Source organism: Liolophura sinensis, chromosome 6 (assembly GCF_032854445.1).
Source record: "Liolophura sinensis isolate JHLJ2023 chromosome 6, CUHK_Ljap_v2, whole genome shotgun sequence".
In the NCBI taxonomy this organism is placed as follows: domain Eukaryota; kingdom Metazoa; phylum Mollusca; class Polyplacophora; order Chitonida; family Chitonidae; genus Liolophura; species Liolophura sinensis.
Window position 1 is genome coordinate 21,778,769 of NC_088300.1, and position 17,630 is coordinate 21,796,398.

General features: G+C 38.2%; 1 protein-coding gene across 1 annotated transcript in view; it reads right to left on the reverse strand.

Moving 5' to 3' along the window:
* The window catches only part of LOC135467002 (muscle-specific protein 300 kDa-like), a 207,830-nt gene that overhangs the window by 39,603 nt on the left and 150,597 nt on the right, over nucleotides 1-17,630 (reverse strand). The window contains 12 exon segments of the mRNA XM_064744755.1: nucleotides 243-246; nucleotides 743-843; nucleotides 1,128-1,337; nucleotides 1,559-1,864; nucleotides 2,246-2,449; nucleotides 6,787-7,134; nucleotides 8,438-8,602; nucleotides 10,110-10,292; nucleotides 10,627-10,791; nucleotides 11,492-11,644; nucleotides 15,257-16,006; nucleotides 16,997-17,308. Of these exon segments, the coding sequence (XP_064600825.1) occupies nucleotides 243-246; nucleotides 743-843; nucleotides 1,128-1,337; nucleotides 1,559-1,864; nucleotides 2,246-2,449; nucleotides 6,787-7,134; nucleotides 8,438-8,602; nucleotides 10,110-10,292; nucleotides 10,627-10,791; nucleotides 11,492-11,644; nucleotides 15,257-16,006; nucleotides 16,997-17,308 (2,901 nt within the window).

Genomic DNA, 17,630 nt, shown 5'->3' on the forward strand with positions numbered 1-17,630 from the left:
GGTAATAAAATCATCAACAATAGAACACTTCAAATCACAAAAAAGCCATTGGTTTTTCTTTTAAATTTAAAAAGGATATTTCAAAACAACTTACACAAAACCCAAAAAATTGAGACGGACAAAAAATAAAACACTTTTGTCAAGGTCACAGCAGCCACAGAACTAATGTTTGCTGAACTGGTAAATATTCAACTAAAAGGAAAGCAAGCTTAATTGTCACTCTGGTTTTTATATAAACTTACCTTTCTAAATGAATACCACTAAGAGATAAAAAGTGTTATATTATTTAGCATTGGCTACAAGTGCAAGTATCTTTCCACATGGGTTGGACACATGCCAATGAAAAATTGAACGCTAGTAAAATCGATTACTAATTATTTCTGTTGATTTTAACATCTGTTTCATACCTGACACATGAAATTTTCTCTTAAACATTGTCATAAACATCATAATATTGTCATAAATATCATATATCAGAAAATCTCTTGCCCATAATGTATGGCTTGACACATGCAACGTTCTGTACATAAAAGCTATATACTCTAATTATTCAACCTTCTCAGCCGTCTCTGCAACCAACGCAAACCATTCTGAGAGAACTAACTTGCATCTTTAGTGACAAAAAAACAAATAATTTTAGCACCATTTTGATAATAATAGCAAGCTTAAATTCCAGTGAAGAAACATGCTTTAGTGGTTAAAAAGGTTGATTTACAGTTTTTGTACAAAATTTGAACATTACCTTGTTCCTGGCGAATCTATCTTCAATGAAGGCTGAAGAATGAGCTCATCAAACTCTGACGTGGCATCCTTCAAGTTCTTCCTAAATGCCTGAACGTCAGACTGAAAACGTAAAGTTTACATGTACACTAATTTAGCCAACTATACATGTCTAAACATATGCAAAAACAATATTCTCTTTGAGAGACAATCACACAAGCTGAAGGACTACATTTTCAGGAATAAACATTACACTAATTGTATCACAAATCGATAAATTTGATAATTTATAAAAGCACCAAAGTGAATATACACAAAACAAAATTATTGATGAAATGTACATAATAAAATATTTGCAGTGCTTTGAAATTTTCTATGATTTCAATGAATCTGACAAGATTTATTACCCGAAGTTCGCTCCAGCGTGTCTCTGTTCGTGAAATTTCGGCCTCTCGTCTATAGGCTCTCGTCTCTAACAATCTGACCCTCTCATTGAGGTCTGTCAGTGATTGGGTAATCAGCACCTTGTTCCCAGAGCCCTCCAGCAACAGCTGCTGTGATACCCTGTTCACAGTCAGGATCTCCTGTTGTAGAGCTTTGATTTCTGACAACACATTCTGAGAAAAGAAGTAGAGCTTTAGTCACTTCATCAAAATCTTGGAACAACAAATACATATCAATTACTTGCAAAGGTATCAATTCTATAGGCATGAAAATGGTCCAATGAACAATCAGAATGTAAGCATTTAAATGACCAACATCAAAAACATTCTGATATTTTCTATTAAGATTTTTATTCCCACGTGGTGTGGGACGAAAACAAAAATATCAAAACTACCTCTGTGTCCTTCAGTTCCTCCTCAGTTGATTTCCCATGCTGTGGGGATGACAGTTTCAGTTCCACGGAGTCCAGCCAGGTTGAAGCAGACAGTAGGGCATCCTGGAAGCGTTGCTGGAACTCTAGTGCCTCATCCAATCGAAGCTGTTTGTCCTTAACCTCAGTCTGCATGTGTTGCCAGCAGTTGTTGAGATCACGCAACACTCTGTGTATGTCAGCCAGTTGACTAACTGTGGGATCAGTTGCACTTGTCCACAAAAATGACCTGGTGTCAACGACAGAAGGTCGAGACAGCTGAGGTGACCCCTGAGAACAGAAAGATGTTATAAAGTACAACTTTTAACTTTAATTTGGGCCAAATCCCCCCTGTATCAGGATAGTTTCAATGCTTTACATATCCAGTGCTGCATCACTGGAAAACACCGTGCTGAAGACATCAGATATGAAGCTGGACTATTTTAATTGTTTGGAAAGCGAGCAATTGAACTGTTACAATGACAGCCTATATTTATCTTCTAATCAATATCATATGTTATCATGCGATATATTTTTTACGCAGTAAGAAAATTATCATGCAAAGAAATAAAATATAAAATAAGACCAAAATACATCACATTTTTTTATGGCCTAATATAAATTATTCACAATGTTTTGCACCTTGCTATATGATGAGATACACTGACATACCTGCTGGACAGTATCTAGAGACAACATCTTCTTCTCTTCCAGGTCTCTAGACAATGTCTGCCATCTTAGTTGTAACTCGGCGGCTGTCACAGACGGGGTTTCACCCTCTAGAGCCTCACTCTCACCTCTGTAACCTTTCACCTTCAGTTCACTTTGAGACAGGGACTTCAACAGTTTTCTGTGTTCTACCAAGTTGGTTTCCAACTGTAAAAGTAGAGAAATTCAGAACGTTTCTGTCATAAAAAGGTTACAAACAACTGCAACAAAAATTACTAAAAAAAATAATTGAAAAAATGAAACTAGGAAACAGAATCCCAGCAAAAGAACATGAAAATGCACAAGATAAACACATTATTACAACACTCTGATTTCCTCCATCCATAAAAATAACCACCATCATAAACGTGAAAAAATATATGATGTATGGCTTTTACATAACAATCATATAATTACTTTCAAAGTAAATCAAGCCACTAATGACATACATGATCCAGTAGATCCACTGATAAGTTTCATGTAATACAGCAGGCTTGTAAAGCCAAAAAATGACAACTTCATTACGACTCATTATTTCAGCATTTTATTACGCCATCGTCAGGAGTTACACTACTTGTGTATGACATACATATAATGCAACTTATATCTCCATCACAAAACGTTACAGTACCAGGTTTGGCGGCCAAGCTCCATAATAATTCAATCCTTCGCAACAGTAATGTGCAACATTGCCTTCAGTGAAATGCACAATTTACTTTCTTACTTGTAAGAATGTCCTCAATCTGCCTTGCTTGTTTTGATAAATCGCTTCACATTTCCTCCGTATTTTACCTTTAAAAATTTGATTTTATATAAAAAAGTTAAGTTAATAATGTTTTCACACTGTCATCACAGATATATTTACAGGAGCTATCTCAGAGAAATTTACACAGCTAACTGATGGCACTGAGATTAAGTGGTTTATATAAAACATCTGCATCGCTGAACGATGATGAATCAGGATTTGTACGCCTTTGGCCATTCATTAGCAGTTTTCCTCCAGGCTTCATCAATAGCCTTAAAAGTTCTGTATGAAGAGGCGCTCTACTTATTGTGAAATAGGTTGTGCCACATTACCTGCTTGTCATAACGACCTTTACCTGAAGGCATCACACCTTTGATTACCTGCATGTGTGTCCTGGATGTGACACAGATAACCATGCCCTAGAGACGCCCAGGCACTGCTACATTATATCTGAACAATGTCTGCCGGAAATCAAGATCAATGGATTCAATGTCTAGCCATAGGTTAATTCGCTAATAAAAATGTATTATGTTTTTTGTTATTCAGAGCTGTAGATCATCTATCTGATATAAAACTAAATATGCTGGGAGTTAAATATAAGTTGGGAGTCAACAAAAACAGTGGTATAAGGACCTTACCAGCAGTCAGATACATGACTCTGAAAAAAGCATTTGGTAGCATCAAATTTCATCACATCTTTCAATTAAAATGTTTCCCTTACTATATATGTGAGTGTGTATGCATGTATGTATGCTTGACGTTTTACTTCGCACTTAACAATTTTTCCGTCATATGACAATGCGGAGTCATTAGGTGTGTGCACATATACTGTGTCTTCTCGAGGGAGGGCAAGTCCATGCTGCCATTGAAGTATCATGCTGAAGACAACAGATATGACAACCACAAGTCACATTATGCTGACACTAGGCCAACCTGTCATGTTTCCATGCTCTAGTGTCTCGTTGATTAGCACCATGGGTCATCAACAAGTGCTATTTTTAAAGTCTTTGGTATGACCTGACCCGGACAGACTATAATATATATGCAGTTCTACTACATGTGTATAATGGGCATACCAAAAACAATGTTGCAGCTTACATATGGATAACATTGTAAATCTACTTTCATTTTCAGTTTATGCATGCAAGTCTGTACAGCTCAACTTTAACAACTGATGAATGGCCTGTGTAATCTTAGCCAAATGGACTTTGTTTTGTCAACCCTCTGTGCTTTTTTTAACCTCATATTAAGCTTGCGCAACAGCCTCTTGAAAGTGAAACCAATGTAATTAAAGCAAGAAGTCCACTGCCATTATGTTAAGTAAGCCCCTCATTTCACCAGACTAGATCAAATTTACGGATGTTTGTATCTTAGGCATAAACTGCTTTCAAGATAATTTCAGCCATATTACACAAGGGTGTCTCAGCTTATAGGAACCCATCATAGTACTAACGTATACACTGTACACATGTACATGTCTGACGTTCTATAATTTAGAAGGCATAAACTTCTTGACGACAGTAAAACAGAAAACTGGGATCAATTTTCAATCTCTAAGATCAATATGATGACATTCACGTAGATGACGTACATATAAGAAACATGTGTAATTTCCTGTTACAAAGCCTGTAGAAACATATACTGTAACGGCTGCTGCTAACCTGTCTTCATGTTCCTAATGCAAATCAGGTAGTAGCCAACATGCCAAGCAAAACGCATACAAGTACTATTAAACTAAACTGTCTACCTGGGCTGCATACCTTATGTCACCTGTTATGAATCGAGGGTTGATTAGAACCAAATGGGCACTGTCCAGCAAACCCCTTACCCTGACACCTGAGAGGGACGCTGCCTGCACACAGCGCTAAGCACACCAGTCATCCTGGCAACACCACGCAGTAGTATTGAATATTCTAGGCTGCACTAGCCTGTTTAAGCTGGCACAGAATAACCGTATTACAAGTTAAGCACCAGTTGGACTAAAGTTCTAATGCAATCTACTGAATATCTATGCCTGAACTCAAGCTAAGACAGGTCCCGTTCTGTCACACTTACAAAATGTACCCCATGTTTACCTAGTTCTCTACAGTCATGTAGTACAACACAGCTACTATACTACGTTATCCCGTAAGGTATATCTACAAATGTGAGGGAGAAATCAGAGTATTTTTATTCAGTGCATCACCCACTATATCCCGGGTTTCTCCCACTCTTTACTGACACTTTGTGTGTTTTCCCTCATCTCACCTATAAGAGGGTATAGAGTGGGTGTCACACCAGGCCGGATTCACTCAGCTTAATAAAAGTGCCTTTATATGTCATGAGTAGATATGATGATAGGGATAAACACTGAGAACCATTGGCAGCTGGGTTAGCCAATGATAGCACAAATATTGATACTGCTAATGAGAATAAATATTGCACTACTTAATTCATCTGGCTAGGCTTCCTTGAGAGAAAGGCAGAATCAGTGAGGTTCCAGAGAGGGGGGCAGATACATGTACCAAGATAGGTAGGTGTATTACAACCACCCCTATTGTTACATCATGTGTGAAAAAAGACTTTCTAAGTTCTCCCTCAGAAGTTGGCATATCCTTCAGCTTTGTTTTTTTAATCAAAATCAAGATTCAATGAACTTCAAAATAACAACTTACTGAACTGTCTCATGTTGACAGTGGCAAGCCAATTAAAAACCATCAAGTCAAATACCTTAATACCTTATACCTTTATTCGAGCGTTGCTTTATGTCATACTTCAGAATTTTACCTATACAGTAGCAGTCAGGTTTATGGGTAGAGAAAACCAAAGTGAGGTTAACTAAGTTACTTACACATGTGACAGACAGACTATTTGCACCGCATACTGATGAAAGACAAATGGTCTTCGACACATGTTAGACAAGTGTTGTCAACCAAGTACTGTCACCAAGACAACATTTTCAAGGCTGGTTTTGAACCAGCACTCATATCTCCTAGCAAATGAAAGACAAGTGCCTGTCAATTTAATATTTGTCTGACATATTTTATTTATTTATTTACTTATTTGATTGGTGTTTTATGCCGTTCTCAAGAATATTTCACTTATACAACGACAGCCAGAATTATGGTGGGGCGAAAACGGGCAGAGCCCAGGGGAAACACAACCATTGGCAGGTTGCTGGCAGGCCTTCCCACAAATGGCTGGAAAAGAAGACTGTATGAGGTGGACTTGAACTCACTGCGACCTCAATGATGGGAGGCTCCTGGGTAATTCTGGCGTCCTAACCCCCTCAGCCATATATTCCGTGATATATTTTATAATTTACATTTAAGCTGCTACGTAAAATTGATACTAGCCTGTATCAGCACAGATTATGAGTGGCTGTCTTAGTAAGTCTTAGCACGCTCCCAAGATTTACAGGTCATTGCTTCCTGATAACATTCCACATACATTCATAAAAGATGGTCATATCACTTATCAAGCATTAAACAATAACCTACATTTACAAGAAATATGTATAAGGTAACTTTATTAAAGACCAAATACTGAGACGGTCAAAATTCATATGTTCACTCAGTCTATTTTGCTATGCTGTTTAGCAGATGAAGAAGACTGAATGCTACCAAGCCCATGTCATAACCTACATAAGCACAAGTGCCAAACAAAGCTGAAATACTTGTACTGACACATAATAAAAGAAACTCTTTATTGCAAAGTTACGACTTTAACCACCTGTATAATACTGATGTGAAGGAGGAAAATGGCAGAAGGAAATCCTCACCTGGTGCAACTGTTCCTGGTCTGCAGTCATCTGAGCGGTGACCGTCGCAGACAACGGTGCGGAGGTCAGTTTACGAGTATCTGAGATCCAGTCCTGAAGTTTCTTCACACTTCCTTCATATTCACCCATCTCCCGCTCTCTCCTCTCAGTCTCCTTTATGGCAGTTTTCAGCTTCCCGTGGTTATCTAAGGTTTCGAGTTTGAGTTCGCCGAGTTCTGACTGAATGTCTGCGAGTTCTCGTCGCAACCTGTCTGCGCTGACGGCAGGTTCCATCTCAGCCAGACTGTCGCACTGCACAGCCAGGTCCGACAGCTGCTGGAATCGTGCTGTCACCTCCTTCTGCAGAGTCTGTTCATAGACAAGACAACAGACATTAGAACAGATATCACAACTGACATTAGAACAGATATCACAACAGACATTAGAACAGATATCACAACAGACATTAGAACAGATATCACAACTGACATTAGTACAGGACAAACGGCATTAACAACAGGGTGGACAAGAGACATTTGAGCAGACATAACACAAAACAGATATCACGACAAAAACTTCCATCTACATGTGTGTTATAGGATAAAACTAAGACTTTCGATCTGTACAAATCTGCTTTTTATCACACACCCGGCACTGTTCCCAAACCGGCCTGTGGAAAGGAATCTATTCATGACAATAAATGGACCAATCTACAATTCATATGTAGTTCCCAGTAAAATCAGATACATAAAATCTTAAAAAATAACATGAAAATTCAAACTGACAGTCCTAGGGACATGTGAAAAACACAAACTTAGCTACATCACACATACATTATTTTATCCCCAAAATATTTTGATAGCTTTACACTGAAGTAAAACAGGACTACAAAAGTATTTTTGTACCAATGAACAAAAGCCGCTGCTTATACAATGATGACTGAGTGCCCACTGTGCGTGTCTTCTCTCATCTGTACAGCTGTCTTATACTAAGGAACAATAGTGGAAGAATCTAGACTGGGGTGTAGATAACTGTCCTCAGTCCACCACATGGGCTACAGATGGGCTGTCTACACGAGGTACGCAACTGGTGTGATTTGTCATTGATGGAAAAAAACCTCTACACAGAGACTATAATTATACCAACAGTATGATCTAGGCACCAGAATTTATCTTAAGTCTCCAGACTGTTGTTGGGCCAAAAGTGTAGCCAGTGTTGGTCTTGACACTTCATGTTCTTGTGCAACATACTACAAGTAGCTGAATGTCACACTTACTTCATCAATAACAAATGGCAGTATAACTATATGTAGTAAAAAAATTATCCTATGTTGATTAATATGTAAAAAAAACTCTCACCCTGACAATTCACAAAATGAAAAATAAAAGTTCCCACAGAAATCAAATTGTCAATTAAGGAATTATTTTCATAAGTTTTCAAAAACCCCTTTAGCCTGAAATTATTTAATGTAAGCCTGATAATTTAATCTGTAAGGTCATTTCTAATTTGTAACTGTCTGGAAATGTGGAGGCCAAAAAAACAATTGTCCTGAAACTAATTTAATCCCAAATGTCGGAGTCTTATATCTGGCCCCAATATTATTTTGAGTGAGCTCATCTGGAGTTCTCCACATGTACTCATGGGTGTGTCAGGTGGCGATTTATATACCCACCTCATTCTCTTCCAACTGGTATTTTAGAGTGTTAGCTGTTTCACTAGGTAACCCAATACCCCTCTGTTCCTGTTTGGTTTGGCCCAGCCAGCCTTGTAGATCATTAACTCTTTTCCTGTAGGCTTCTAAAGCTATCTCATGCTTCTCTCTGTCTCTCAAGGCACTCTGAAACGATCACAAAACATAAGTCATTGTGGTAGTATGCAAGACCTACACAAAAATGTTCAATACACATGAACCATCTGCTTTATACTTAAGTCTATGTTAATCAAAACTTTTAAACAATACATTATTTTGCAAAATCCCACTTGCTATGTGCATATATATATATATATATATATATATATATATTACAAAAATATTGATTTTCTCATCACAAAAATCTGAAAAGGTGATATGGTGAAAATTCACAAACATGTAAAACAAGATAATTTTTTATGTTGCCAAATCTACTTTGAAAAACAAATGGGAAATTTTGTTCAAAATAAATAAAAATAATTTTATTCTTTTCCAGTATTCTTATCTCAATCAATCTTCTTAGGACAAAAAATCAGTAATTTTGTGTCAATAAATATGAACAGAATCCCCACTTATGTATGTATGTATCTATGTAATTATTTATTTAACACTGATTGGTGTTTTATGCCATACTAAAGAATATTTCACTTATACAATGGTTACCAGCATTATGGTTTGACGAAACCGGGCAGAGCCCGGGGGAAACCCACAACCATCCGCAGGTTGCTGGAAGACCTTCCAAGTACGGACAGAGAGGAATCTATGTAATTAAATTGTGGTCTTACTGAACTCTAGCTGGCTGAGATTATAACGCGAAAGTTAAAAAGAAACTTACTGACAGATGGCCAAACTAAACAAATACTCTTGATAAAATTAGCCAGTCTTGTGACTTTTCGTGTGTGCCTGACACTAGATATATGTGACCTCACTGAGCTATTTGGACTGACAGTGAGAGAGGCTGGTAAGGGGTTAAGCTGTGGGGTATCACCAGTTAGATCTGCACCCAGATAAGATTCCAGAAAATTCCAGCAAAAACAGAAATGATGACACCCACATGTGCAGGCAACACTAGGCAAACTATGAAAATGTCAAACAGATGAGTAGAAGTACAGAAAAACAGCCACACCCATTAAATAGTTTCTCTGTTTCTCATATTCCTGTGTCACCTGTGTGCATGCTTTTAATATGTATTGTGGATTTTCTTTTTAATGGTATGCTGATACATATATATATACATTTGCATTTGTACTCCTGTCTGTTACTGCTGATATTTTACTGTCATTTGCAACTGCACACTTCTTACACACCTCTCAATACGTGCAATCTGCCACATGCAGGAGATCAACCTCACAGTGCCTGTGTTTTCAGCAGAAATATATATACTGAAGAAATCAAACTAAATGCCAAACATATTCATTTTATCCTCAGAGAGTATCCCTGAACCTCCATTCTATCATCCCACCTACATGCTTCTAACAAAAAAATAATCAAAATTCATTACAAAAATACAACTTACTGCCAAGGATAGAGCTTTACTAACATAAAAACAGGATTGATAATTATAGCTACAATATTTTCATGCCTAAAAGAAATAATTAAATAAAGAAATAAAAATTTGCGAAGAAAACAATAAGGACGGTAAATTGTGACTTACATGGAGCTGTTTACCCCTGTTCTCTGTGGCTGTCTCAAGGCCCTTAACTCTGTCACTGAGCATGATGAGGGTGGTCTTCATAGCGCGGTACCCCTCGGGGTCTGACACTTCCATGATCTGACGGCCTCTCTCCCGTACACGGGCAATGTCTTCACGCACTGTCTGCAGTTCTATTAACATCCCCTGAAATATATGTTTGTATGTTATCAACTGAAGGACAAAAAAGTAGTATATTTAATACCTATGCTGATGGAGCATCACAGTAAAAAAAACGTGCAGAACAGTTTGGTCTTCTTTCCTAAATATTGTATTACTTTCTTGGGAGCTGCTTTCCATTACATGATGTCTATTAGAATTCTAAAATTTAAGAATAGAACTAAAATTAAAACTTGGTAAGTGGGTGATTTTGAATTCTGACAATTTGTTGCATGCAAAAGCTTGATGTGATATTCTTAATAATCCCCAATGAAGATATATTAATAGTACATTTACAACAAAATTTTACATGCACATGTACCTTGTAGTCCTCCATTTGCACCTGCAGATCTTCTATGTTGTTGGGCAAGGGGGCAGAGAGTTTTGACTGGACGTCATCCAGTTTGTCTGTCACTGATTGGACAGATTCTTGGTATTTCTCCTGCTTCTGGAGAGCCAGTTGAAGTTCTTTTTCTTTAGCACTCAGCTGGAAACAAACATCAGACTGTATGTGAATTTTGGCATAAAATCTTGCACCCACCAAAGATAAGGCTTGGCTTATTTTGCAAACAACTGATATTTTTGACACAAAATATGAAATTCCCGTTCAGTCAGAGTTAAATTCTATTAAACACATTCACTTATATTATGTATGTTGGAATACATCACGGCTTAAATTTTCAAATTGAAAAACAACTTTCTTCTTTGGGGCTCAGTATACTTTGACTTTTGGTGAGTGTTATGGGTGCAGGAGACCGGAGTCCCCAGGAAACCCCACAGACCTTTCTCAAATTACTGACAAACTTCCAGTCTGTGATGTACAGATATGCACATCACACGGGTGAAAGACGAGTGATCTTCAATAAACCTTAAAATGTGCCGACAGCCACACGAGGGTCATCACCCGCTGTCACTAAGATCCCTGAAATAGTGAGAGTGATGAAATTCCTTGTCCAATTGCAGGTTTGAATCCACACCTCTTGCCGTAGTGGTTGAAAGGACTACGAATGGTATAGGAATGTTGGACTTGACGCTTATATCCACCCATTACACCATGACCCATTCCAAGGGCCATAAACAGCTTGGCATTTTGCAAAGTGCATTTACATTGAGATTGCACTAACATATAGATGTAACAGCATTGAAATTGATGTACTAATGTAAGGCAAACAAGTAAACTGACTCACCTGCTGTTGTAGAGTGTTCCAAGATAGATTTAGATCACTGAGTCTGGTGTCCTGACTGAGGTCTCGTTGTGACAGGTGTCTTCCATCTGTAGAGGCACCTTTCACACCTCCAGAGACAGAAGACAGGTTTGGTTCACTGGCTGAGATCAGGCTCTGTCAACATACATGTATAATTGTATACCATACAAGGAGATATCTTACATGCAAATACTGAACACGATGATGTAACAGATTTCAAAATGGATAAAATCTTAGTGATAAACATAAACTTTAGAACAATCAGAATAAATTTCTACCCCTTTTTGTGGAAACTTCTTTAACCAGTGTTGTGGAGGGCACTAAATAAATAGAAATTTTACACTGCATACATGTCAGCTGGTCCCATTAAGGACATAATTCCTAAACCAGTGGGGTCAGTTATTCATGGGTGTATTAAAGTCAACCCACACCTAAACCTTCACAGCGGGTTCATGTTAATCCATGTAACAAATGGAACTTACGACAAAATTTACCTAAAATTTTATCCGACAAATAAATGACGATAGCTTTTGGTCCTGCAACTTACATTTTCACAACAGGATATCATCGTAACTTCCAAACAAATCCCAAAACACCTTTCTAAGAACTGTTGAACTCTCAGAATCAGGAAAAATATGCAACTTAGTCATGTTCACAACTTGATGTCATCTATCATAAGTTCAAACTAATTGTACTGCGAGGTCTTAATTGCAATACACTTTCAAACAACCGTGCTGTGAAAGACATAGTTCTATTTGGCTATTGACTTCTACAGCATAACTGCTGAAGACTAAAAATTCAAACCAAGTAATGAATGAAAAAAGTAATCATGAAACAAGCCCTGGCATACATGTATGTGTTAAACACGGCAACACAACACTCTATACATACAACAACAATCCAGGCAAAGTTAGAATGCACGACAACACCAATAAATCAACATGCTAAATGTATATATAAATGATGCATAAGATGATCAATCTTGGGTTAGCAACGACAAGTGAACGAGAAAACAAATGTACTTCAACCTAACATATTTTAATTGAAAATCAATTAAGAACAGATTGATGACCAAACTTCAAACAAATGTTCCTGGATGGTTAGTTGACAGATCCTCATACATTGATTCTGCATAACTGATTGACAGAGCCTCAAAAAATGATTCTGGCAGGTCCATTGATAGAAAATCAAACAGTAATTGTAGATGATCAGATGATAGAGCCTTTAACAATGATCCTGCATAATTGATTAATGGAATCTTTAATAGAACTTAAAAATGATTTTGAATGGTCTGTTGATATGAGTCTGAAACATAGATTCGCAGGTCATGATGTTGCTGGACAATCAACTTAAACAATGACCTTGGATGGCTGGTTGACAGAACCTTTGACAATAATACTGAACAGTCAGTTGACAAATGATCCTTGACGTTAGATGGTTGAATGACAGAGCCTTAAATGTAGGCCCTGTTTGGTTAGTTGACAAAACCTTTGACAATAATAATGGACAGTCAGTTGATAGAATCTTGACAAATGATCTTTGAAGCGAGATGGTCGAATGAGAGAGCCTTAAATGTAGAAGCTGTTTGGTTAGGTGACAGAACCTTTGACAATAATACTGGACAGTCAGTATACAGAATCTTGACAAATGATCCTTGAAGCGAGATGGTCGACTGAGAGAGCCTTAAATGAAGACCCTGCATGGTTGGTTGACAGAACCTTTGACAATAATACCGGACAGCCAGTAGAAAGAATCTTGACAAATGATCCTTGAAGCGAGATGGTCGACTGAGAGAGCCTTAAATGAAGACCCTGCATGGTTGGTTGACAGAACCTTTGACAATAATACTGGACAGTCAGTAGAAAGAATCTTGACAATTGATCCTTGAAGCGAGATGGTCGACTGAGAGAGCCTTAAATGAAGACCCTGCATGGTTGGTTGACAGAACCTTTGACAATAATACCGGACAGCCAGTAGAAAGAATCTTGACAAATGATCCTTGAAGCGAGATGGTCGACTGAGAGAGCCTTAAATGAAGACCCTGCATGGCTGGTTGACAGAACCTTTGACAATAATACTGGACAGTCAGTAGAAATGATCCTTGATGGTATATCTGCTGAACAATGACCTTGAGGAATTTATATCAGTGTAGTGAGGAATGATCCTTGATGGTATATCTGCTGAACAATGACCTTGAGGAATTTATATCAAAGCAGTGAGGAATGATTCTTGATGATATATCTGCTGAACAATGACCTTGGGAAATTTATATCAATGTAGTGAGGAATATATCTGCTGAACAATGACACTGGGAATTTATATCAAAGTAGAGAGGAATGATCCTTGATGGTATATCTGCTGAACAATGACCTTCGGGAATCTATATCAAAGCAGTGAGGAATGATTCTTGATTTATTTACTTAATTGGTGTTTTACGCCGTACTCAAGAATATTTTTGACTTGTACCACGCAGCCAGTCTCATGTTGGCAGCATGAACTCTTAGTACACCACCTTGGCGGGAGGCTCCTGGGTCATTGCTCTGTGCAGACATGCTAACCCCCTCAGCCACAGCAGCCATAAACAATCCTTATGTATACACATATCTGCTGAACAAAGACCTTGGCGAAATAAAAAGGAATGATCCTTGACAGCACATCTGCAGAACGATGACCCTGGAGAATCTATACCAAATTAGCAAGGCATGATCCTTGATGGTAAACATGTATCTGCTGAACAATGACCTTGGGAAGTTTATACCAAATTAGTGAGGAATTAACCTTGATGTCCGTGTCTCCATGCTGGTGTGCTAACCCCTCTCAGCCACAGAGGCCCTGAATGATCCTTGTATATGCAAATATCTGCTGAACAATGACTTCGACGAATTTATACCAAATTAATGAAGAATGATCCTTGACAGTGTAACTGCTGAGCAATGACCTTCAACAATGCTTGTTGATGGTATATCTGCTAAACAGTGATTGTAGGCATTTTACACCAAATTAGTGAGGAATGATCCTTGATGGTATACATGTAGCTGGTGAACAATACATGTATCTGCTGACCAATGACCTTGGAAAGTCTATACCAAATTAGTGAGGAATGATCCTTGATGGTATACATGTAGCTGCTGAACAATACATGTATCTGCTGACCAATGACCTTGGAAAGTCTATACCAAATTAGTGAGGAATGATCCTTGATGGTATACATGTAGCTGCTGAACAATACATGTATCTGCTGACCAATGACCTTGGAAAGTCTATACCAAATAGGTGAGGAATGATCCTTGATGGTATACATGTAGCTGCTGAACAATACATGTATCTGCTGACCAATGACCTTGGAAAGTCTATACCAAATTAGTGAGGAATGATCCTTGATGGTATACATGTAGCTGCTGAACAATGATCCAAGGTCATGCATATAAAAGTTCAGCAATTTAAACCTAGTGTGATTAAAATCAAGAGACATATACTTTACAACTCAGTGTATACTAAATCAACCTACATGTATTATGATGATATTAGTGGTACATGAAGTTGATGAACAGGTCTACATGATGATCAAACTTTTATGTTAGAAGTGTTATTCTTGTATTTAATACATTATATCAACATCACAACAAATTAGTGCTGAAAACATAAAGATGTGAGGGTGGGGATTAAGCAGAGATAGACCATGGCCAGTCAAGGAACAGACAAACACGTTTGTAACAGTGCGCAGTTTCTAAAACATCCTATAGTTACCGAAGATATTTCTGGATTTAGTTGTTGTACATTGGATACAGTAGACGAGCGTTCTCTCCTTGGAGAGAGCTGGTTGGCAGTCTTGGGCAGAAGAACATTTTCAAGACTCGGAGAAAGCGAATTCCTGTGAGAAGGTGTGTAACGTTGATGATTATCTGCACGTAAACTTGTTGCAATAAACGGCTCTTGTCTATCTAGAGAGGCACTTCTTGGAGAGACTTTCCAAGTTGCAGATCTGGGAGAAATTTCCTGGAAAAGTTTGCCGTCAGTTCTGCTCCCCCTAAATTTTGCTTCTGGAGAAGATCCTCTTCGTGAAGCAGAATGCCAATGTCTTGGTGAACGGTTAGAGCTGTCCAGTTGTGACGTTTCTGATCGGTCAGAATGGAATGTCAAATTCCCTGTGGATGTGGTCAAGCCCAGGCCACTTGTTGACAAGTCTCTCTTCCCTGTTGACCAGAAACTGTCTGAAATCGACAAAGTAAACTGGGGCGTTGCGAAAGAACTGTTCAATGACTGTGGAAATCCACTGTCTTGTCGTCCAGATGAGTCAAGCCCTGACTGGATGAGACTTCGCAGAGAAGAGCCCTGTGATGTTGTTGTACTTGGGAAGCACACACCCGCGTCTAAACTGGACAGACTTGCCCTACGTACTCCGTGACTAAGTGGAAACACTCTACGTGAGAGTTCCCTGTGCTTTTGGTTTAATTCACGAAGCCGAGCTTGGTAAATCCGAATCTTTTCAGCTAATTCCTGAAATCAAGTCAAGTTAGTTCACCAATAACCACAGGATGCAGTACAGATCAACCCCAATAAAATACCAAAAGCTAGGCAGTGATAGCAAGACACTATTCCTTGTGGCAGTGCGTATAACATATATTGAGGTGCTGTGCTAAATAAATACTAGTTGTGTAATGCTTGAGTTGGTAACAGATATTTGATGGAATGATTAAGCTGTTGTTTCAGCAAATATTTGATATTAATCATAGTGAATTTGAGATTTTTGCCGGCATTTCATAAAACTATCAGAAAACTGTATTATACACGTATATATGTAGTTTTATGGTTTTTATCAAAGAAAAAGCTAAGGAAGGCAGTAAGGGTTGATGAGACAAGAGATATCCATCCAGTCACCTGGATTAACACCTCATGCATGGACATTTTACTGATTACAATTTATGTGTGTGGAAACATTCTAGTTGAAGTAGTCTTCGTTAAAATCAAACTCATGTTTTTCTGTCACATGCACACACGCATTGCTGACACCATCATGCACGCACACATTGCTGACACCATCATGCACGCATACATTGCTGACACCATCATGCACACATACATTGCTGACATCATCATGCACACACATTGCTGACACCATCACTCCCATACAAGTCATTTCAATGCTTCCAGAAAAGATTACAGAGCAATATTAGAGCTGAATTAATACATACATGTATTTAGCGTGAAACCAATTTAACCCAACAGTCATTTTAAAAAGTATTTATCACTTCTTTTCGCAAATGGATTTGTCTCCTGCATATGATTTCAAGGTTAGTTTATTAAATGTTGCTTATAAAAACCTGGCGTACAGATCACTTTTAAAAACAAATTCTTATAATTTAAGTCACAGTTCTAGAACTGTACAACAGCAAAAAAAATATGACCATAACAGTCAGTTCAAAATGGTTTCACTGTGACAGTTTCCAAAAATGCGTAAGCAAACAATTAGGAAAAATGTGCACTTACAGTGTGTTCCGTCATCTGTTGCCTCAATGCCCCAACATTGGTGGCAGTTACTGGTGTGTCTCGCAGCTGTCTTTGAGCATCCTCAATGGCTACGGTAAGATTGTGGATTTCTTGCTCGTACTCCTCTTCCAGCTGAACTGCATCGCGAAGCTGCTCCAGCTGGTCTGTGGCATGCTGGGAAAGATGGTCAATTTGCCGAAGTAGTCGAGCAGCATCCACTGGGTTGACTTTCTTTAGTCCAAGTGTTTGAGGGGGATGTTCAAGAATGGTTGTGGCTCTGACCTTTTGACCTTGAATATCTTCTAACAGCAACTGTATGTGGTAAATAAAAGTATAAAAACAACTGGTATCAAAGAAAGCCTCATTCATTTCCCTGAAATATGCCATCTTGTTCATATTTTTTGTCTACATGAATGTTTAACACCAAACTTTTGAATAATTTACTTACACAATGCCAGTCAAGTTTTATGGGCGGAGGAAACCAAAGAACACAAAGGGTGCAACTACACTGACAAACTGACATGCATGTTTGCATGCCATACTGGTGTAAAACAAGTGATGTTCAACAAATGTTTGACAGTGTCTCCAAGGACCCATGAACAGTAGGAACAATGGAATTGACAAATTCTGGTTG